This window comes from Talpa europaea (assembly GCF_964194135.1).
Source record: "Talpa europaea genome assembly, chromosome: 7".
In the NCBI taxonomy this organism is placed as follows: Eukaryota; Metazoa; Chordata; class Mammalia; order Eulipotyphla; family Talpidae; genus Talpa; species Talpa europaea.
The window spans coordinates 116,842,087-116,863,694 of NC_140074.1; the positions used below are offsets into that span (position 1 = coordinate 116,842,087).

Here is a 21,608-nt window from a genome sequence, read left to right on the forward strand (position 1 = left end):
ATTTTAACAGAACCTGCCCGGTGCCTTCATGTCATTTTACTGTTCTTTTTCTTGTCCTTGAAAACAATCTCTCCATTTTAGAGACAGTTGTTTTCCCATTTTCCCATGCCTCAGCATACGGCACATTATTCCCCCCTTCCCACCCCCTCTTTTTTCTTTCAAGACTTTTAGAGGAGTGTTTTTCTTTGGGGGACAATTTTTAGTGGATTTGTGACCAGGACCTTGCGGGGGTTTTGCCCTCGCTGGAGCCGGGCGCCGGGCTCTTGTCTGGAGCAGGCTGAATTCAATACCAGTCTGTGTTTTGTATCTGGACAATCAAAGCCTACCACCCCCCTACAGAGTCTGGCCCTCAGGGCCCCCCACCCAGTCGGGGTTGGAATTCTGGGGAGGCCCTGTTGACCCAGCGCAGACCGGGCAGTACAGAGACCCATGCTGGGTGGCAGCTGGGTTCGGAACCGTCTCTCCATTGAATTGCTTTTGGTTCAGCCCCCCCCAAATAAATCACTTTGAGCCCCAAGTTTCATTTGTTCTTCCTGTGCCGCCTACCCCCACAGCTGTGGCCCTGCAGCCCTGCAGCCCAGAGAGCTGCTGAAGATAAGGCTGGGAATGTGAGGCGTGGGGCTTCTTCAGGAATGTCTCTTCTGCTCCCCTTTGCACCCCCATCCACACCGTCACCCAAGACTCTCATTCCACTTTGTGACTGGTCTCCTCTTTCTGGGGCCAAGCTGTGTGTGAAGGTTTGGGGCATTTGGGGTTTTGTTTTGTTTTGTTTCTGTGTCTGGGGTGAAGGAGTCTGGTTATGTTTCTCTCTTGGCCTAGGGGATGGATTTCTCCTATCCCTGGGGTTTAATCCTTTCATGTGCACCCCCATCCCCATCTTTTTCCCATTGATCAGGCTCCATTGTGTGCTGATTGGAAGCTCAGGGCACTAACACCTGGGCAAGAGGGACCGGCTGCCAGGCCAACTTCAAAGCCTCTTTCCCCTTCTCTACCCCTCCTCTCCCACTGAGATCTCCAGCGGTCTTCACTGGAAGGGGGCACTTGAAACAGGGGGTGAAAGAGGTAGCAAGAGATTGAATGTTCATTTCTTTTGTGTAGAACTCTTAGTCCAGGTCTTTGTCTCTAGAGCATATTCCATTCAGTCAGAAGAATTTGGTTTCCTATAATAGTAATAACACGGCAGAACAACCCCCCCTTATGGGGTTACTCTCAACTCTAGATGCTCCAGAGTCATCTTTTCACCCTGTCCCTTTCCGCCCCTTCAGAAGGTCCACAAAAAATAAAAAAAGAGAATTAAAGCCAGAAGCCGCGCCCCCCCTCTGCTTTATACACGCACAACATAGACATAGGGACTGTTCCTTTTGAAGCTGCTTCCTTTAGAAATGTTGTTGACTATTTAGGAAGAGGGGAAGTGGGTCCTGCTAAAATAAATCCCCCAGGAGTGAGGGACAGAATGGAATTGGAGGGAATTCTTAATCTTAAAGGATGCAGAGAGAAAAATTGGAAGCTTGGAGAAGGGCTCGGTGCCCACCCCACCCCCACCCCCCAGACGCCCCTGCAGACTATTTCTGCACCTTCATGAACTAAGCAGAAGCAGGAGGAGAAGGGAGAGAGGAGAGGTGGGCTGTGGGTAAGTGTGTGTGGGGGTGTTAGGGAGCTGTGGATACAGAAGGTATAGATGTGAGTATGGGAAGAGGAGAACTCACTACTGTTCCATTGGTGGGTTGGGGGGGACCTATTTTGCAGGAAAATTTCTCCTCCTGAAGGGGAAGGTCATAGTGGTCCTTTGAGCCTGAAATCGAAAGACCCCCTTCCCCCTCCTGGTCACGTGATTCATTAAATAATTAATGCCGAGGTTGCAGAATAGATATGTATTCGTCAGGAAAATCGCAGGCTCGGTCTCCCTGTTTCTGACGTGCAATTCAACTGTCCTTTGAAAAACAAGCCTGTACCCCGAGAAAAAAAAGAGAGAGGGGGAGAGAGAGGGAGAGAGAAAAAGAGAGGGAGGCAGCAATAAAACAGCCCCGCAGCCGGAGCCACACCGCGGGCTGGGGTATTGTAAGTAAAAGGGATTTCTCACTACCTACCGCGTCTTATATGTCCATGTAAATTTATTGTTTGTTATTAATGTTATTGTCGTAAAATGTGACAAATAGCCATCTTCATTTCCTGCCATTTCTCTTCACACGGTGCTCTGTGTGTTTATACCCATTGAGGCATTGCATAGAGATTTTAGGAATATTCCTCTTCTCTCTCTCTCCCGCTCCCTCTCCTCCAACCTTTTTCTTGATTTATAGCAATATGGGTGTCAGCTTCTCGGGCCAGCATGCCAGCCATTGTGCGCGTGTGTATGTGTGTGCGAGAGCGTCTGCGTGTGTTTGTGAGCGAGTTGTGTTGTTTATGGCCATGTCTTCGATAAATCATTTCTCATGGAAAATGATGTGAAAGCTGGGCTATTTCTGCGGCCGGGAGAGAGTCGCTCTCAGAGGCACTTCCTCCCTCTCTGCTCTGCTCCCAGGAGTTGGTTATTTCAGACGATTTACAGTAATATATCAGCAGTTAATATGAAAGCTGTATAGCTGGAGGTCTTAAATTACAGCATCTGTGATTATCAATTAAGGCGAGATTTGTATAAATTTGGTAAACCAGAAATGCCTCATTGGCATATAAACCCAGTCAAAGACCACGACCTAATATAAAAATTATATTTGCGAGCCTGATAGAGCCAACATTCCTGCAGCTGCAGGCAGAGCCTCATTTTTCAGCGGTTCCCCCTCCAGGAGTTGGGTTGCTCAGACTCCGGCCACCCGGGGTAAAGATCCCAGCTCTGTAGGCAGAAGGACCTTGATGGGCCAAGAGAGGTGGAGGCAGAGGAAGGAATTATTGGAGTTGAAGGCGAAGATTTTTGTTATCTTGGGGGCAACCAAATCAAAGTCCTCTGCAATTGGAGGGGCTGGGGGTTCAGTATTTTAAATTCTAGCTTTAAATTAGTTTTGATTCTACCAGTAAAGCTATATGCTATATAAATACAGTGCAATTTACAGTATTAAACCTTCATCTACAGGACTATGTGTAGGGCAGTGTTGAGAGTAGAGAAGGAGCTGCCCAAGTTGGGGAGACAATGGAGACAGAGGGTGAAGGGCAGGGAGAGAAGCTGTAAGCCTTGGTTCCCCACCTTCCTGGCTAACAAAACAAGGAAATGAATTCACACTCCAGTAGCCTTCCTTCGACCTCCTGAAACAAAGAAAGTTTCCTCAGCAGTGGGGGGATGATGTGTTTGAGACTAAAGCAGTGAAAACTTTTCTAAGTTTTTCTAGGAAAAATGTTCTAGGAATCAGGTAGTTCCAGAAAGTTGGTGAGTGTGCCAGGACAGGGGGTGTGCTCCTCCTCTTAACCCCCATCCTAACAGGGAGCAAATGGGGTGCAGATCCGGGGAAAGGGAACTGGTAACTTTCTCTTTAGGTCTCAAGTGGAAGTCTCAGTCCCTCTGCTGGTCAGGAGCAAAGCCAGAGGTAGCTTCTGGGGATATTCTGCACTGTGCCCCAAAGTTGTGATGGATGAAGGGCTGAGGGCAGGAGCCTCTGCCAAGAGTAGTTCTGGCCGCTGACTTCTCCATCTCTGGCTGGAGCCCAGTCAATTGGCTTTATAGCCACTATTATCTGTGATATTTAACTCTGTCTGTTAGTATAAACCTTTGAGCAGGAAAATGAGTGTGAAGCCTGCCTGAGCCCAGGTGTTAATTATTCATGGCATTAGCCATGTGGAGTGGGGTCTTGGGCCCCACTCCTGGCAGCATGCAGGAGCTGGCTCCCATACTCTGCTCCAAGTGGGTGCTGGGTCCTGTTCTGCTAGCAGGCAAATGTGTGGGTGGGTGGTGGGTGAAGCATTCCATTTTGGGCTCAAATGGGTATAGGGGGAAGGAGAAGGCCCAAGCCCCAGGCTGGGGTGGTGGGAGCATTACTTGGCCTAGATAAAAGGAATTGGTGAGAAACTGGATTCAGAGGCAACTTTGACAGGACTAGAGATCATGGGGGTGGTGGAGGGGGTTGGTGAGAAAGGCTGGGGGACTCAGCAACAGACCTGAGGGATAAGGGGCTCCAAATCTTTCAGCCTCTCTCCTTGAGAGACCTGCAAGCTCACTCAGTATGGGAGGCAAGTATTTCCTCCTCGCTCACCTGGGAAGTGGGGTGCGTGTGTGTCATGTCCCTGAGAGGATGAGTTCCCCCCTAAAGAGTGCTCCAGAATTTAGGTCAAAGTCTTGGATTCCCTGAGAGAGTGGGGGAGGATTTCTTCCGAGGAAAGGAGGGATTGGAAGGAGAAGGAAGAGGGTATAGTCATGTTTATTAGCTTCTAAATTCAGCCTGTTGGAGGGTAGGGGACAAAAGGGGGGGGGCTGAAGGATCTGCTCTTTGGGACAGGCCATAGGTAGTGGGGAGAGCTGGGAGTCAACCCTTAGGACCCCCACCCCTCTGCTTCCAACTCCTCCTCCCTCCTCCATCTGCACTCCCCTGCTGCCTCCTCATGACGTGGAGGCCTGATCCCCCCTCTTTTCCTTTCCATTCTCTCAGTCCCCTCAGGTCTTTGTCTCTTCGGCCCTGGGGATACCCCCTCCCCTTCCTTTCCCCAAAGAGCACACAGACATCCCCAGGAGACAAAAGCAGGGAGACCATCCTTCTCCACCATTATCTTTTAGTTGCCAGCCCCTAGATAAATCCATCTGTGAGGCCTGATGCCCTCCATCCAGGTACGTAGGCCTACCCCCAAATCAGCAAGTTTGAAAGACTTTGTTGTTAATGTATATATTTCCTCTAACCATGAATGACCCTCTTACCAGTTCTACACACGCGCGTGCATGTGCTTGTGTACACACACACACACACACTCCACATTTGCTTTTGTGCTATTCAGAGGCTGGGATGGAATGCATTTGATGGAAGGGGCTTCAGGAAAGCTGCTGACTCTGTCTTCTCCCCATGCTCTGTTGGCGTCCACTTTCTCTGTGTACTCATAGTGCTAGCCTGTGCCTAAGAAACTGGCTGCCAGGGCTTTCATGACCGGAGGAGTTGGGCAGAAAGATGAGGAGCGAGGATGAAGGGAAACAGAGGCCCCTGGAGATAAACACCAGTATCCCTTTCTGAGATGGGAAGTCAAGGCTGAGCCCGAGGAGAGGATAACGGGAGAGCTGAGACAAAAGATAGTCCAGAAGAGAGGGAAGCCTGTCCTGGAAAGAGCTCCACAACTTGGATGGGGACACACACACACACACACACACACACAGAGTCTTAAATGAGAAGGGAAGGGGAAAGGAAACCACTCGTTTTGCCTGTTTCTCTGTAGAAGAGAATGATTCCATGACAGAGAGGGGGTTCCTCCACTCCTAGGAAAGTATCCTGAAGCCAAGAGCTCCGCGTTGTCCTAAGGAGAGAGGTAACCTAGTAAGTGAGCCCAGAAGTGATTTCTGGAGACACTGCTTAGTCCTTCACAAGGCTCAGGTCAAACTTAAGACACACAGGCAGAGTGTAGAAGACAAAGAGACTGTGAGAGGGACAGGGAGCAGAGATGGCTAGAAAGGGAAGGGAGGGAAGGAGGAAGGAAAGGAGGTTGTGTGTGTGTGTGTGTGTGTGTGTGTGTGTGTGTGTGAGAGAGAGAGAGAGAGAGAGAGAGAGAGAGAGAGAGAGAGAGAGAGAGAGAACTGAGAACACGCAGCCCAACCCTGGGGGACAGGCACCAGGAGCAAGGGCTGCAAGTCTGGAAGCTCCTCCAAACTCCAGGCTTTCCCCCCAGGCAGGTGCCTACAGCGAGGCCATCCCAGAAGTAGCTGCGGCTGGAGCAGGCCTGGGCACAGGCAGGTGTGTGGCAGCGGTAGGAAGTCAAGTGTCAGGAAATGGCCAAGACGTCTTGGGCACCCCAATCCCCTCTGCCACCACCAACGTTGCTAACTGAATGGTTGGAAGGTCCCAAAGCAAGTCCACCTTGGGCGAGGGGAGGAAGTTGGGGTCTCTTTCTTCCACCTGGACCCAGGGAGCCTTCCCTTGGCCTCTCTTCTTTCTCTGGGGTGTGGGCTCTGCTCCCCCTCTTCAGGGGCAGGGAGAAGTAGATCTTCTACCACTTGGGGACTGTCCCTTTCGCTTCCAGCCCTTGCACCCCCAGCCTTAACTGCTACAGCCCTCACTAACCTCCTCCCTCCCCCATCTTTCAGGAAAGAAAAGGAAAAGGGGGAAGAAAGTTCCTACCAGCCTAAGCAGCTTTAGGAAACCCGAGCGGAATAGGAACCTGCAAACCCTTCTCACCACCCCAACCCCCCATCCCCTCCGCCCCCTGCTCTGCTCCCCCGTTGCGCACCCCCCACCTTCCCACCTCCCGGGCCGTCCTGCCCAGAACTCTCTCTTCCTTCCCCTCCCTTCTCCGCCGGGCCGGACATATGGAACCCATTTCGCTGGTGACATTGAAGAGCCGCCGGTGCGCCCGCCTTCCGCCATGGCGCCCCCGCTCTCCCCGCGCCTCGCGGTGCCCCCTGTCAGTCGCTGCTCCTCTCGCCTGGCAACTTGGCCGGCTCTCAAAGCCTCGACCCCAGCTCAGTGCCGGACGCGCCCGGCTTCCCGCAGCCCCACGCGGGCCCACGCGGAGGGGGAGCTCCGGCTTCTCCGGAACGGGGCGCCAACCGCGCCCCGAGCGCAGCATTCGCGCGCCTCGCGGCCCCGGCGGCCTGGAAGAACGAACAAAGCCGGGGGCGGGGGCGGGGCGGGGTGGGGGCGAGCGCTTCCGGGCCTCTCCCCCGGCTCGGAGGGCGCTCCCGGGTTGCTGGGGTCCGAATGACCGGGATGCGACCGGCCGCGGCCGCGGAGCCCCAGCGGGGGCCGAGGGACCTGGGCCTGGCACTAGGCTCTCCTGCGCCCCCAGCTCCCGGCCGCCCGCCGCTGCCCACGCCCTAGCGGGAGTCCGCACAGGTAAGTGTGGGGTGCCGAGTCCCGGCGCGCAGGGTCAGAGCAGAGCCGGCTGAGCCGCGGGCTCCAGGCCTCTCTCCTGGGTGAGGAAAGAGCCTGGACCCGAAGCGGGGTAGACAAAGATGTGCGCAACTTCAGGACGCAGGGTGTGGGCAGGGCAGGGTGACGGGGGATCTTGGTCTGCAGGACAGTGTGGAGGAGCGCGGGGCAGTGCGTGTGGATGTGTGGGCAGGAATGGGCTCGGGGCTGGGGGGTGTTCTCCTGTCCTGGAGGGGTGTTGGAGGCAGTGGAGAGTTTTCCGGGGGAGGTGGGAGCTGTAGGCTGAGAGCGCCAGGGGCATCTGCTGGGGTAGGAGGTGGCTGGGCCCTGCTCCCACAGTCCAGCTGCCACCCTGGCTGAGCCTTTTAGCACCTAGGGGGTTATTTGAAGCTGAAACTACAAGGGTTTGCGCTGAGGCCGGGTGTTAAACTGAGAAGGTAGAAGAGGGGATGATTTATGGCTTCAGAGAAGCTGTGTTTACTCCCTGCCTCCTCTGGAAACCAAAAACCAAACAGCTCAGAGGCCAGAGAAGCCCCTCTTCTTGGAGTGGGAGGCAATGCCAGCTTGATTCGCTGGGGTTTATTTTCCCAGATGTGGGGAGATGACAGGAGCTGCCCTTTTGCCGGTGCGGGATGCAGCGGGTCTGTGAGAGGTGTAAGGAGCGTGCAGGCATGCTCCTGTGTAGGTGCGCTGGCGTGTTGCCTTAGTGTCTGTACATTGGGGTGCATGTGTGTTCTGTTTGGTTTTTGTTGCGTGCAGTACTCCCCGGGAGGGAGATTTGTGAGTGGGCACACAAGGAGCCAGGAGGGAGACTCCGTGTCCTCTGAGTCTGGTAGCTCTGGACGCACTTTGCTGCCCCGTGCCCTCGCCAAACGGCAGTGCTTGTTCCTGCTGGTGCTTTCTTTCCTCCCACAGCCACAGGCAGCAAAGCCCACTTTGGCCTGGCCCCTGGCTCTTGGCCTCTCTGTGCCATCTCCCACGCTGCCTGATCTTCACTTTGAACCTTTCACTTTGCCATGGGAGACTGAGAAATTGTTGAACCTGGCTGGGTAGGGAGGGGCAGGGGAGAGGAGAAAAGGGCCTGGGGTGATAGGGTATCATTGGTTTGAAGCTGTAGCAAGCTTGGGTCCTACAATTAACGCCAGATTCCCCTAAAAATCTCTGCTTGAGAGGGGTCAAGTGAGCACAAAGGGGAACAGAGTGAGCAAGAAAGATGCAGCATAATGGGGGTGAAGAGAAAAATATTTGACCCCCAGATAGTTATTTCTGCAGGCCAACTGGTGGCTCTTGCATTTCTATCCAGACGCCTGACTTTGCCTGGAAATTGTTTTGCATTAAATTTTCTCAGCCGCAGAATTATCTTTCCTCGCCTCCAGCCAAACTTGCATTTTCCACCAGACACTTGGGCCCTGCACCAATGAAATCTGAGAGGAAGCGGCTGGGCCCTAAGTGGCCGTAATTTAATTGATTTTATCATAAATCATCAACTTGATGAAGAACCTGAGGTTTCAGTGAAGTAAATTGATATTAATGGGAGTTTCTTGAAATGCAAACTCGCTGCATTGTTGAGGCATCTTTGAGCTGGGGAGGTGGATTACATGTGTTCGAAGAGCAGAGAGCCTGGACCTAGAGCTCAGCACAGCTTTAGGGGGTAGGGAAAGCAAACTGCAAGGGGCAGCTGCAGGCAGACTGATGATGGGGGGGGGCTGCAAGACAGAGAATGGAACTTCCTTGGGGAGGGAGCAGAGTCTGACTCTGTGAACCCTGCCATCTTGAGAATGCTGGTCTTCAACTGGGGTGGGGGAGGCAGTTGGGGAGGCTGCAGACAGAGTTGGGGGTCGGGTGAGAAGGCCAGGCCGGTACAATGGGCGCATTGACTCCTGGTTAAAAATTGCCAGGTTCAAGCCTTCCTCTTCTAATTATACAAATTAATTATTTACTGCTCAGGTTGCTGTGTCCAAAAATAGCACTTTTGATTTGGTGATGAAGAGATGAAGATAGAGAACAACTCCCCCATCCCACCCCCAACACTGGGGGGCAGTGAAACCAGTCTGGGAGCACCTGTGGGGGCGGGGGGGGGGGGGAGAGGACCTGGAGTGGAGCTGGTGCACAGTGGCAGGGTGTTAGCATTTCCATCCCAGAGGAAATAGTCTGTGTTTGGTTAGGATGTTGCCGGTTATTGTCGGAACTCGGTTTATTACTGCTTATTGTCACTCACTTTGACATCAGCACACAGAGCAACACAAACTGTCAGTCTAAAAAGGGACCTGAGAGATAAATTACTCCAACCCTTCTCTGCCACACACATGCTCTGGCTTTACAGAAGGGGACACTGAGGCCCAACAGCACCCTGCTTCACACAGTGGGTGAAACCAAGCCTCCCCATTGCCAAGCCTATCCCAAGTTTGACTTTAGACAAATCACTTCCCAGCTCTGGGCCTCAGCTTCCCTGTCTGTAACAATGGCAGGGGTGGATAAGATACTACTTGAGTAATTGTCTAGTGCTCCGGACATCTTCTGGTGTTTCTCAGGGTTGTCTTGGCACCTGGGTATAGAAGTTCCTGCATGCTCTGCGCAGCATACTGAGAGTTTGTGTACACCCAGAGCAGTGGATTCAGATTGGCTCCAGGAAATCCATTAAAATCTGGACAATTCCTCTTCCTAGACGTGTTCTTTTTCTCACCAGAGAAGCCCAGGCTGAGAGCATTAGATATAGGGATGTGCGTGTGTGTGTGTGTGTGTGTGTGTGTGTGTCTGCCTGTCTGTGAGTGAAGCTAGGATTGGCATTTGGAGGGCAGCTAAGGAAGGAGGGGCCCAGACTCGCAGAGCAAGCCATTTCCCTGCCAGGAACCTGACTAAGGCTGGAGTTATTCTTGTTCAGAATTCGGCTGGTTTTTGAAGTCCCTCCTATTCCAACCCAGAAAATGAATTGTGGTTTTGGAATTTAGATCATATGATGCGGTGTCTTCCACCCCAAATTCCCTTCTCACCCTTATCTCTACCCTGCCTTTGTTCCCTGGAGTTTGACAGGTCCCTTAGCCTGCAGCAACAGCTCAAAGGAAATGGGTTCCCTGCTTGAGGAACACTTACTCTACCATCTACCTCCACCCTTCCAGCTCCAGTCCCTGCCAATCCCCCCCCTCATCCCAGTCTCGCTGGTACCCCTGGGCCTTTGGGCCCTTCCTCCTGGCAAGGTACCACAGAACTATATACCAGGGTATCCTTCCAGGACAGCCAGGACTGAAACCGACAATGTAGATGAACCACTGCTGTATTCTTTTTCTTGTTTTTCATTTCTTCCCCAAACTGGGGAAGAAAAGAGGTGGGTGGTGGGCATCCCTGAAGACACAAGGGGTTAAATCTCAGCACTATGAAGCTATTGCCAGCCACTGCTGTGCACAAGTTCAATCCCCAGCCAGGGAGCTGACCCCCATGGTGTAGCAGACCTCTCCTGCCTCACCAGCTGCTCCCCTCTGCAGTGTATTTCAGTGGATCCGCCTGTTCTGCTCCCCACTCTGTCTCTGGTGAATCCTCCAAACACCCCCCACCTCTGGCCTACACCCCAGCTCTTGTATGCATAAATAAAATAAATATTTTTTAAAAAGAGTTGGTTGGGGACTTCCCAGAAGTTGCCCCACTGCAAGAAGGGAGATTTCTTCTAGGATCAGGAATATGAAGAGGCCAACCAAGGAGGGAAGGTTTCCAGACCACCATGGGAAGTGTGGTCAGGAGTATGTTCTGGAGAAGGAAGTGGGAAGAAGTGATGGGAAACAACTTAATCTTTGGGGTTCTGGTAATCAGAGTCTTAGGCCAGATGAAAATCCACATCCTAGAGCCCCAACTATTTTGAGAGAAAGCAAAAAAACAAAAGGGTCTGGGCCCTGTCTCTGGCCCTATCCCATTCTGGAGTTTTATATTTGGAGACAAGTCGGAAGGCCTTCCGCTGATTGGTCATTAATCCAGTGAGTTATTGTCTGTTAAACAGAGGTCGCTGGGAGAGAGACATCCAATCTGTCAGGAGAGGCCTGCGCCATCACCAAAGAGGGCTGGACCCCACTCCTCTCTTGCTGGCTTCCCCCTCCCTTCCCAGCAATGCCCACCCTCACCCCAACCCTCCAAGATTCTCTGCCCTCCCTTGCCTTTTCCACTCAGCCCACCTTCAGCGCATTCTGCCTGGGTAGGGTTACCAGGCCAGGACTGAGTTTCTAGATGAGTTTCTGATTCAGAAAGCCTTATCTGCGAACGGCCCGCCTGCCGGGTCTCCAGACGTGGTCCACGGCACCGCCCGCCCGCTAGCCTCTGGCCAGCGTGTTCAGGGGACCTGGGTGGTTTGGAGTAGAGTTTGCAAAACCCTCATGGCCGCCCTGCTTCTCCCCTGCCGCCCTCATGCACCCCGGTGTGACAACTGGGGTAGGGAGGAGAGTACAGCTTGGATATTTCTTCTGCAACCACAGAGGCTTTCTTCTTCCTTTTGGAGCCTGGATCCTGGTTTCTGCTGAGCCGGGTCTACAGGGCCACGGAGGAGCTGAATCTTTTTCCCGCCGCCCCTTTGTTCCCTGCGGCTCAGGCATATTGGAAGCCCAAATAGCGTGAGCCCTCCTCAGTAGCAACTGGCATTTTACAACCCCAGGTGAACACTTATTAATATTTAAGAAAAAGTGGAGAATTGGGAACGTATGTGAACTTTACATCACTCTGCCTTGGTCCAAAAGTTGGACAGTGAAGCTGGAAGAGTTTGGAGTTTGGAACCCGGGCAGGACCGGAAAGAAACTTCTCGCTGAAAGCCTCGCCCATAGTTTTTAGGTTGTAAGCCAGCCGGTAGGCTTTGCATATATGGGACTGGCTGAGTTGGGGTAGATCCTTGGTCCCCCCAAGGCTGATGTCAGAAATCCTTTCTGAAAGAGGAGAATGTTCTCCTCTCTTCTCCTTTTCATTTGCTTTCTGTCTGATAGATTTTTTTGGGGAGGCAAACAGACATGATTTCCTCTCTGGGTCTTGAAGTGGGCAGCTAGCAATGGCTCAGGGGGCTTACGGTGCTCCTGTCCCCTGGCACTGGGCACAGAGTAAGTGTGGAGGAGGGATTACCCACCAGCAAGTGCCCTGGTTCTGCAGCGAAAACAATCTGAGAAGAAAGAATGTCTATGAACAGAGACATTTGCTCTAATTTTTGCTTTTATTATTAATTCCTGCCTTTATTAGATTACACTAAGATCTCTGTGGCTAAATTTTTCTCCTAATTTTTCTTTTTCAATTACCCCTTATACACACACACACACACACACACACAGCCTGCACACATAGAGTAAGTTGCCCAAGTTTCCCTTAAATCCAGGAAGAAATTGTCCTCTCTTCTTTCTATAATCTGCCCCTAAATCCTGAGTTCACTATAAATAGTGATAAACCCTTCTCCCCTCTCCCTCCCTTTCCAGACCATAAAGTTTCCCTCAGACCCACCTAAAGTCTCTACTCCAAGTTCCCTGCTCATCCTCATCACTTCCCTGCCTTTGTCCCCTGGAGTTAGCCTGTGGCAATACCCCAAAGGAAATGGGTTCCCTGCGTGAGGAACACTACTTCTACCATCTACCTCCACCCTCCCAGTTCCAGTCTGTGGCAACCAGTCAGCCAGAAATCACCAAAAAAGGAAGAAAAGGGCAAGGAAAAAACTAAACTGAGACTCTGAGTGCCTCTCAAACATTTCAGATAGATTCTGCTCTCCAGAATTAGTTGAGAAACCCCAACTCTATATCCTACTACATTTGGGGGTGCATAGCTTCTGAATTTTTTCTCCAAGTTAGCTTTTTTGCTCTCTAGTCTTTCTTTTTGTACCCACCCCACTGCACCCCACTTTATTGTGTAGCCAGAGGGAACACAAGGAGTCCAGAGGCTCTGGGATGGAGGGAGGGGGCTGCCACAGTCTCGGGAAAACTTCCACTGGAGCTCAGCACCAGGCCTGATAGTCCCACAGCCCAACCTTAGAGGGTACAAAGGTCTGGGTGCACTCAAGGCTCTCTTATTCCCTGAGGCACAGCTATGCAGCCCCACAGCCAAGAGTTACCTTCTCTTGACTTCACTAGCCAGTGGAAGCAATAGCTGTGCGAGCTGCAGGGTCCGGTGTAGTCTTGACATTTTTGTCTGGGGGAATGAGAGAACCAATCCAAAGCGGCTGGCTTCCTGAAACCTCTGGAAGTCTCCCTGGTTGAGAGTCCCTAGCCCAGAAGGCCCAAAGCTACACAGGGTACCGTGTAGCTCTCTAACCAGAGTCTAGAGATTTCAGGAAAGACACCTTGCAGCCTCAAACTCAGGCAGCCCTGTCAGTTCTCTCTGAGAGCCCTGACTTGTGCCCCAACACTGGACCTGGCCTGGACATCTTTTCTCGACACTGCTGATAAACAGGAAAAAATGACTCCCACCCTTCACCCCCTCCACCCATTCCCTTGGCTACCAACACTTGGCAGGCAGCAGAATCCTTGGGCATCACAGCGGGAGGCTCTGTGCTGTGTGGGGTTCCTATTGCTGCTGGAGGGTAGGGAGACCAGTGGGTCTCTTTTTCAGCAGGTCCCCAGGAAACTGGTTTCTCCAGTCTATGAAGCCTGACTTGGTGGGCCTGGAAGAAGTGAAGGCTGGAGGAGGCTGGTTGGGACCACTCCCTGGGGGAGCAAGTCCAAAGCAGAGCCTGTAAGTGGGGAGTGAGGGGGTGTGAGGGAAGCTTTGCCAGACACAGCCACCCTCTCCTGGTCAGAAGAGGACGATGGAAACCATCTCTCACCTTTGTTCTCCCAGTCCCATCTCCTGGTACATCCAAACCGGGGAAGGCAAGAGCCAAGGACTCTAACCAGGAAGTCACAGAGTAGTGGTTGCCTCTGTCTACTCGAAGTTAAGAGAACAAGTTTGCCGATCTGCCTTTGTAAGAAAAAGAGAGCTTTCTATTTTATCCACTAAGCCCCGAGTCAGCAACTAGGCAGGGCTGCAAACACTCGAGCTTTGGGAAAGGTCCGGGTGCTCTTTTTGTCTTTCTCCTCCTCTCGAATGGCTCTTCCCCACCCCCACCCCAAATCTGCAGACACCTACATTCTTGGCTCCTGTGTTCCTCCTACAGCCTGCCTGGCCTTCTCTTCCCCTTCTCAAATGCACCCTCAGAAAAGTTGAGCTCTCTAGTCCTCCTCACTTGTGTCAGGGGACATAAATCTTGCAGAGCTAAGAGAAACAAACAGGTTTGTGCTGCATAATAATAGTTGCTATCCTCCATCTCTTGTGCAAGTGCACTTAAAACTCAGTCATTTCGCTAGTTGCTAGTTCTTCTCATCTTCTTAGAAGTGCAAATGCCCTTATCACCTCCTAGCCCCTTCTGTCTAGCTGGTGAGAATCTTAACAGAAACTTCTCCGTGAAGTTCTTGTAGCCCCTCTATTGCCAGCGTGTCTGGAGCTCAAGCTAAACACAGGGTTTTGTCACCCTCTCATCAACCTTCCTCCCCCTGCAAGATGTTCTGAGTTTTTAAAATAATCACTCACCTCTTGTTGTCTGTTCTCAAAAAAAAAAAAAAAAAGAAAAGAAAAGAAAGAAAAAGAAAAATAAAAGAAAGAAGAAAGAAAAGAAAAAAGAAAAAAAGGAGGGAATATATATACATATATATGTATATATGTGTGTGTGTGTATATATATATATATATATATATATATATATATATATAGTCTGCCCCCCCCCATAAGGTTGAAAAGTGGGCCTAGAGATTTGGGGGAAGAGAGGAGGAATAGAGAGGGTGTAAGGGGGGAGAGGGAAGAAACAGACTGGGACCCTCAGAGAGAGAAGCCAGACTGAGAGGGCTGAGGGCAGAGACCCAGCCGCCAGTCCCAGAGGAGTACAACTACTTAAAAAAAAAAAAAAAGTCCTCGCGTTCCCACTGTGGATGAAGGCGGAGGGGCACCCAGCACCCCCACCCCCTGGCCAGGCCTGTGCTTTTGGCTGGGGCCTCCCTCCCAAAGCTACTTCTTAATTAGCATAATGGTTTCCGAGTGGGGTGTGGGGGAGCTGTGAACTCCACCGCCTTGCCTTGCCTTTGCTCGCCTCTTCCTCCTCCGACAAAATCCCAATTTAAACATTTACCTGTTCTTAACCAGAAACAAAAACAAACCCTCTACCTTCTCTCCCCTTCCTTTTTTTTTGGGGGGGGGTGTATCAAAAAATGCCCCCCTCCCCCAACACTCCCCTCACCTTCCCTCCTTATCAGGCATCTAAGCCTGCTCAAGGGGGAGCGGTGGGGGGGGGGTGTGAGCTTGTGTGTGAGTGAGTGAGTGTGTGTGTGTGTCTGTGGTTTTTTTTCCCTGTGCAAAAGCAGAGGCCATTGTTACGGAGAGTAGGGCGTACCAGTCTTATAGGGCAAGCACACTGTGGCGGCTTGGCCGCGCCGGAGCCCGGAGCTGGATTCTCGGCGAGCTGAGCCGCCCGAGCACCTTTCGGGCTTCTCTTTTTTTCCCGGCTCCCCCACCCCCTCCCTCCTGCGCACCCCCGCTCCTAAGTCGAGTGAATTGAAGCGGACGCCGCGCGGCTCCTCCGGCCGGTCTGGCCCTCGGGCTCTCCCCAGCCGGGGTGGCTATTGGGGGGCGGGGGGGGGGGCGGCGCAGCTTTAAACAGGGGTCTTTTTTTCCTTTGCCTTCAAGGAGGGGAGATTTCTCGCCTGCCGCTCGCGCTGGGGCTCGATGTGAATATATATTATGTCTGCCTGTTCTCCCCTCGTCGGTGGCTAAGGTAAGCTGGACTGAAATAGGCTATCAGTTTGTGAATGGCGGAGAGTATGTCTCAATGATTTATGGCCCATATGACTCCAATCTCGGTTCAAGAAGAGTTCACAAGCTTTAAGCTTCCTTCCACGCAGCGTCTCTCTCTCTCTCTCTCTCTCTCTCTCTCTCTCTCTCTCTCTCTCTCTCTCTCTCCCTCCCTCCCTCCCTCTCTCTCCCCCTCTACCTCTCTCTCCTCCTGCTTCTTTCCTTTTCTCCTCTCTTTTCTTTCAGCAGCCAGGGCTAAAAATTTCCCCCGCTGCTAAGAAGAATCTAACCTTTTTCTCTCTCTCTGTCTGTCTCTTGTTCTTTTACTTCCTTCCATTAATTTTTTTTTTTTAAGTCCAGGAAGGTGGCCCGTCCCCTCTCCTGGGGCTGCCCCAGCTATTGTTACTCTTTCCTGGGGTGTGCCTGGCAAGGTGGGGTTCTCGGGGTGGCTCACCACCCTCCTCCAGCGAGACCCTGGGGGGAATCCGGGAGACACTATCTCCCTCCCTCTCGCCCGAGAAGCCATATGGAGCCTGGATTTTTCCAACATGGAGGCAAGGGACATAGACATGTTTGGTGTAGTAGAACTGCTCCCCACCCCCTCTTCTCCTGGAGCTCCAGAGCTTGGATCCCCTCCGCACGCACCTTTCCTTCTTACCAGTGTCCTGTCAGCCGGGCCTAGGCGCCTCCAGCCGAGCCCGGCCTGGCCAAGTCCCTGAACGGAGTTGCTGAGCCGCCTTTTAATTCGGTTACCTCCAGCGCCCAAAGTTGCTGCCACCCGCAGGGCTCGGCCCTGAGCCCGGGGTGCTTTGGAACCTGCCGCGGCTGTAACCGGTTCGGCCTCCGGAGCGCTGGCCCTGCTCTTGTCGGGCCAGCTCAGCTTGTCGGCAGCCACCGCCGCCGCGACAGCGGCCGAGACAGCCCGGCGGCGCAGCCCGGGGCGAACCCCGTCCACAAACCTTCCAGGCCCTTTTTCGCCGCCGGCGGAGTCTCCATTCTTTCTATCTCGTCGCTGGCTCCTCGGCTTCCCACACTCGCCTGGCCTGGGTCCTGTGATGGTTTGCGAGTATATTGTAGGGGGAGAGACAGGAATTTCGGCCCCAGGCGTATAGTCAAATTATTACTATTGTTATTATTATTATTATTTTATCATCATCATGACCATGATCATCATCACCATCATCATTACTGCTGTAACAATCATTTAGACTAAATAAAGCCAGGGCCAGTCAGCCAACCCCCTCCAACGTTTTTATTCCATTCTCCTCTCTATCTATTAATAACAAACTCAACTGATGCCTGTTAATTAATTCCCCCTTCAGCCAGGGCTGCTCCGAAGCTAATTTTGGTTAAATCATCAGAGGCTAATGGTAATAATAATAAAGGGATTGGGTCAGCTTGGTCAATTGAACTCCAGTTTGCTTCCCAGGAAGGACCTGCTGCTCTGCAGACCCATGTGTATTTCCCAGAAACAAATCTTTCCAGAAACCAATCGGAACTCAGGGCTATCCCAGCTCTCTTTTGAGTGTAAATCTGTGCCATTAAGAGGAGGATTTATGTGTGGGAGGGACTTCCTTCACCTGCACTCCTTTTATTTTGTTTTCTTATTTTTAGTATACTTTGGAGTTGACCAGCTGGGCTGAAGGAGATTTAAGTATTCCAAACTCACGTGTCTGGAGAGGGTCAGTCTGGAGGTGTTGTGAAAAGTGAAGATGATGGGTTGGGAAGACAGGGCAGCCAGAAGTTTCAGAAGAGATATGCAAAATCCTATGGCAGCTTGAACCTTTATTTTTCCAGCACAGTTTTATAAAGGGTGCATTAAACTATATATATTTTTTGTGCCTTGGAGAACTTCAGTAAACTGGGGTACTGTGTTTTCAACCCAGAGAATAACATTCAGATTACTCTGTTGACTTTCTTTTTTTCCTAGGGAATAGGAAAGTGCTGGTACTTCTTTTAGAAAGCACTTTCCCATCTCCTGGTAGAAAAGTCCAGTAGTTATCCAATTTTTATTTCTTCTTTTGGAAAAATATCAAAGGATACAGATGGTCAAAGAAAGGGTGGGAAAAAATAAGTCTGATTAAAAAAAAAGTGGGGGTGGGGGAAGACTGGAACCAAATGGTCACATCACCAACCAGTCAGGGCTGGGAATGGAGCGGGCCAGGGAAATCTGCTCCATTTGGGGCCCCCATGGAGGCCACTGGCTGCTGGGTCTCAGATTTGACTGAGCAAAGACTTGGATGGAGGTGGTGATATCTGCAGCGGGGCCAAAAGAAGCTCGGTTCCATTGGCGCTGGAGGTTAAAAATCTTCAGGAAGTTTCTAGGTCGGTCTGTTGTATCTTGGTTAGGTGCGGATCTCTACAGGAGAAGATTCCTTGTGCGACTTGCTTCTCCCTCCTGTCTCTTTTGGAGATCTTCTGTTTTTAATTCAGACTTTCTTTTTGGGTGAAAGAGACCTAGATGGACATGGAGGGAGGCAAAGACAGGGAGCAGGAGGCCTCTCAGCTCAGAGGAGGGCCTTGATGATGCTTTTATTTTAGAGTCTCCTAGTCCCCCCCTCCTCCCCTTCTTGAGCCACCCTATCCCAGAGTTGGGGGGAAGTAGGGAGAGGGAGGAGGAGCGGTCAGAGGTAGTAACATGCAGGCAGGGCAGAAGCACTGGCTCTTGCAGTAGTAAGATTCTCTACCTAGGCAGTCCCCAAAGGAGTACAGACCTTATTTTTCAGTGAAATGAAAACTGGTGGGATTTTCCTTAAAATTAAAGCATTGAAATAAGGAAAAAATCCATTTCAGGTCAGAAAGTGGCCTCAGCATCTGCTGTGAAGATGTTGGGGTGGGGGAGAAGAAAACACCCTATTGATGTCAGTTCCCTTTTCAGTTTCTAAGATGGATTCGAGCGGAGCCCTAGTCTTCTTCTCCCCCTTGTGTCTCTTCTTTCACCCCGCAGGTCAGCCTCAGCGGCTTGGAACGGACCCCGGGAGGAGGGGGGCAGGACAGGGAGGGGGGGTCCGGCGTGCCACGTGACCCCCAGGGGTGCCAATGTCCGGTCGTGAGGGTATCAGGCCCTTGCACTTTGCCACCCACTGCACGGGCCTCGCCCAGCGATGCAGAAAGCCACCTACTACGACAACGCCGCCGCAGCGCTCTTCGGAGGCTACTCTTCGTACCCTGGCAGCAATGGTTTCGGCTACGATGGCCCCCCCCAGCCCCCCTTCCAGGCCGCCACGCACCTGGAGGGCGACTACCAGCGCTCTGCGTGCTCGCTGCAGTCCCTGGGCAACGCCACCCCGCATGCCAAGAGCAAGGAGCTCAACGGCAGCTGCATGAGGCCTGGCCTGGCCCCTGAGCCCCTGCCTGCCCCGCCCGGCTCACCCCCACCCAGCGCCGCACCTACCAGTACCACTAGCAACAGCAGTAACGGGGGCGGGCCCAGCAAAAGCGGCCCCCCCAAGTGCGGCCCCGGCTCCAACTCCACCCTCACCAAACAGATATTCCCCTGGATGAAAGAGTCGAGGCAAACGTCCAAGCTGAAAAACAGCTCCCCCGGCACAGGTACCAGCTCTCTGCCTTCCTCGGTCAGCTTTTGTCCGGGCCAGGAATGTCACTGTTATTCTAGCACCCCACCCCCAGGCGCCCCGTCGGCGGCCTGGGAACAATGTCAGGTAGCCGGGGCAGGGGCGCATCTCCCGTACTTCGCATCCCCTGATGACCTCTGACCCCACAGCACCTTCTCCCTGCAGCCACCTTCCACCTGAGCTGCTTAGAGCTCCAGACGGCCGGGCGCTCGGCCTCAGCCCCGCGCAAGACCTTAGAGTCAGGAGGCGCCGCTGGTGCGCGCGGCGTCGCCAACGATTGATTATTATTAAGTATGATTACTTGCGGGTATTAATCACAATCGCTCGGGCGGCCCGGGGTCCCGGCCTCCAGGCACGGCCGCCTCTTTGCGCCACGCTTTTACCCTTGCATGTGCAGCTCACCCCAAGGGTGCTGGCCTCCACCCTGCGCCCTGCCCACAGGGCGCGCCCGGCCTGGGGCGGCAGGGTCTTCCCAAACCTGGAACCGGGGAGAAGGGAGAAAAGCCAGTGTGAGAAAATCCAGCCCGAAATAAATGGCCATGCGGCTCTGTCTGCGTGACATGATCAAATTTTCATAAGCTGGGGCAGCGGGAGGAGAACAGGTCTCTTAATAAATGCCACTATTATGGAGTGTCCGCTAATCCGCCGGGCGGGGGGGCGCGCGGGGGGCGGGGACGCGCAGGGGCGGGCGGCGGGGGCTCCGCGCCCAGGCCTGGATTTATTAAGAAATGATGCATTCAATTTCGGCGTGTTCAGTAATTATCTTTTATTTCATTTTCTCCCTTCCCCACCCGCCCCCTCGGATCCAGCGGAGGGCTGCGGCGGCGGCGCGGGCGGCGGCGCGGGCGCGGGCGGCGGCGGGGGCGGGGACAAGAGCCCCCCGGGGTCGGGGTCGGCGGCGTCCAAGCGGGCGCGGACGGCGTACACGAGCGCGCAGCTGGTGGAGCTGGAGAAGGAGTTCCACTTCAACCGCTACCTGTGCCGGCCGCGCCGCGTGGAGATGGCCAACCTGCTGAACCTCAGTGAGCGGCAGATCAAGATCTGGTTCCAGAACCGGCGCATGAAGTACAAGAAGGACCAGAAGGCCAAGGGGCTGGCCTCGTCGTCGGGGGGCCCCTCGCCCGCCGGCAGCCCCCCGCAGCCCATGCAGTCCACCGCCGGCTTCATGAACGCCTTACACTCCATGACCCCCAGCTACGAGAGCCCGTCCCCGCCCGCCTTCGGCAAAGCCCACCAGAATGCCTACGCGCTGCCCTCCAGCTACCAGCCCCCGCTCAAGGGCTGCGGCGCCCCGCAGAAGTACCCCCCGACCCCGGCGCCCGACTACGAGCCGCACGTGCTCCCGGCCAACGGGGGCGCCTACGGGACGCCCGCCATGCAGGGCAGCCCGGTGTACGTGGGCGGGGGCGGCTACGCGGATCCGCTGCCGCCCCCTGCCGGCCCCTCCCTCTACGGCCTCAACCACCTCTCCCACCACCCCTCGGGGAGCCTGGACTACAACGGGGCGCCCCCTATGGCCCCCAGCCAGCACCACGGACCCTGCGACCCCCACCCCACCTACACAGACCTCTCCTCTCACCACGCGCCGCCTCCTCAGGGTAGAATCCAAGAAGCGCCCAAATTAACACACCTGTGATGGGAGGGGGAGGGCGGAGGGGCGAGGGCGTGGGGTGGGGCGAGCCCTGGGGGTGGGCGCCCGGGGGCTCTGGGGCTCTGGGGGGCAGGCTGGCGTCTGGAAAGAGGGAGCTGGAGGTGGTGGCCAGGCTTCCTGGGAAGGGCCGGCGTGGAGCTCCCTCCCCTCCCCCTGGCCTGAGAGTGGCCTTCTCAAGTGCCCCAGCTCTTGCTCCATCTGCTTGCCAACCCATCGCCAAGGAGTCCACAGCAGATTGGAGGTGACCCCCTCGGCCCTAGGCCTCCAGCAATACCCAGTTGGAATTCCACACTCGGGAGTGAGGTAGAGGAGGGAGACATAGGAGAACCAGGCAGAGAAGCACATTTTGAAAAAAACAGACAAGATGGCTAGGCCGTCACTCACCAACCGACTTACCTTCCGTCCCTGTGGGTAATTCCCCCAAATCTTGATTTTTTTCCCCCCTCGAAATTCTCCTTAAAAAAAAAAAGAAAAGAAAACATTTCAAAACCAAGGGCACAAAGCAGGCTCCCCTCCCACTTCCCTGAAGCCTCACATTTGCTCCCATCCATTTGAGGTCTATGGGGCTCTCCCTCCATTTCTAACCCCGCATTTTTCTGCTCTAGGACGGTAATAAGTCTACCCCGCCCCATCCGGTAC

The 21,608-nt window shown here is 53.5% G+C and overlaps 1 protein-coding gene across 1 annotated transcript; it reads left to right on the plus strand.

Moving 5' to 3' along the window:
* Positions 1 to 18,847: 18,847 nt before the first annotated feature.
* HOXB3 (homeobox B3) lies at positions 18,848 to 20,954 on the plus strand (the record flags this gene model as incomplete). Its single annotated transcript, XM_084238865.1, has 2 exons — positions 18,848 to 19,295; positions 20,128 to 20,954. The coding sequence occupies 2 exons, from the start codon at positions 18,848 to 18,850 to the stop codon at positions 20,952 to 20,954; spliced, it is 1,275 nt and encodes a 424-aa protein (XP_084094991.1).
* Positions 20,955 to 21,608: the final 654 nt, after the last annotated feature.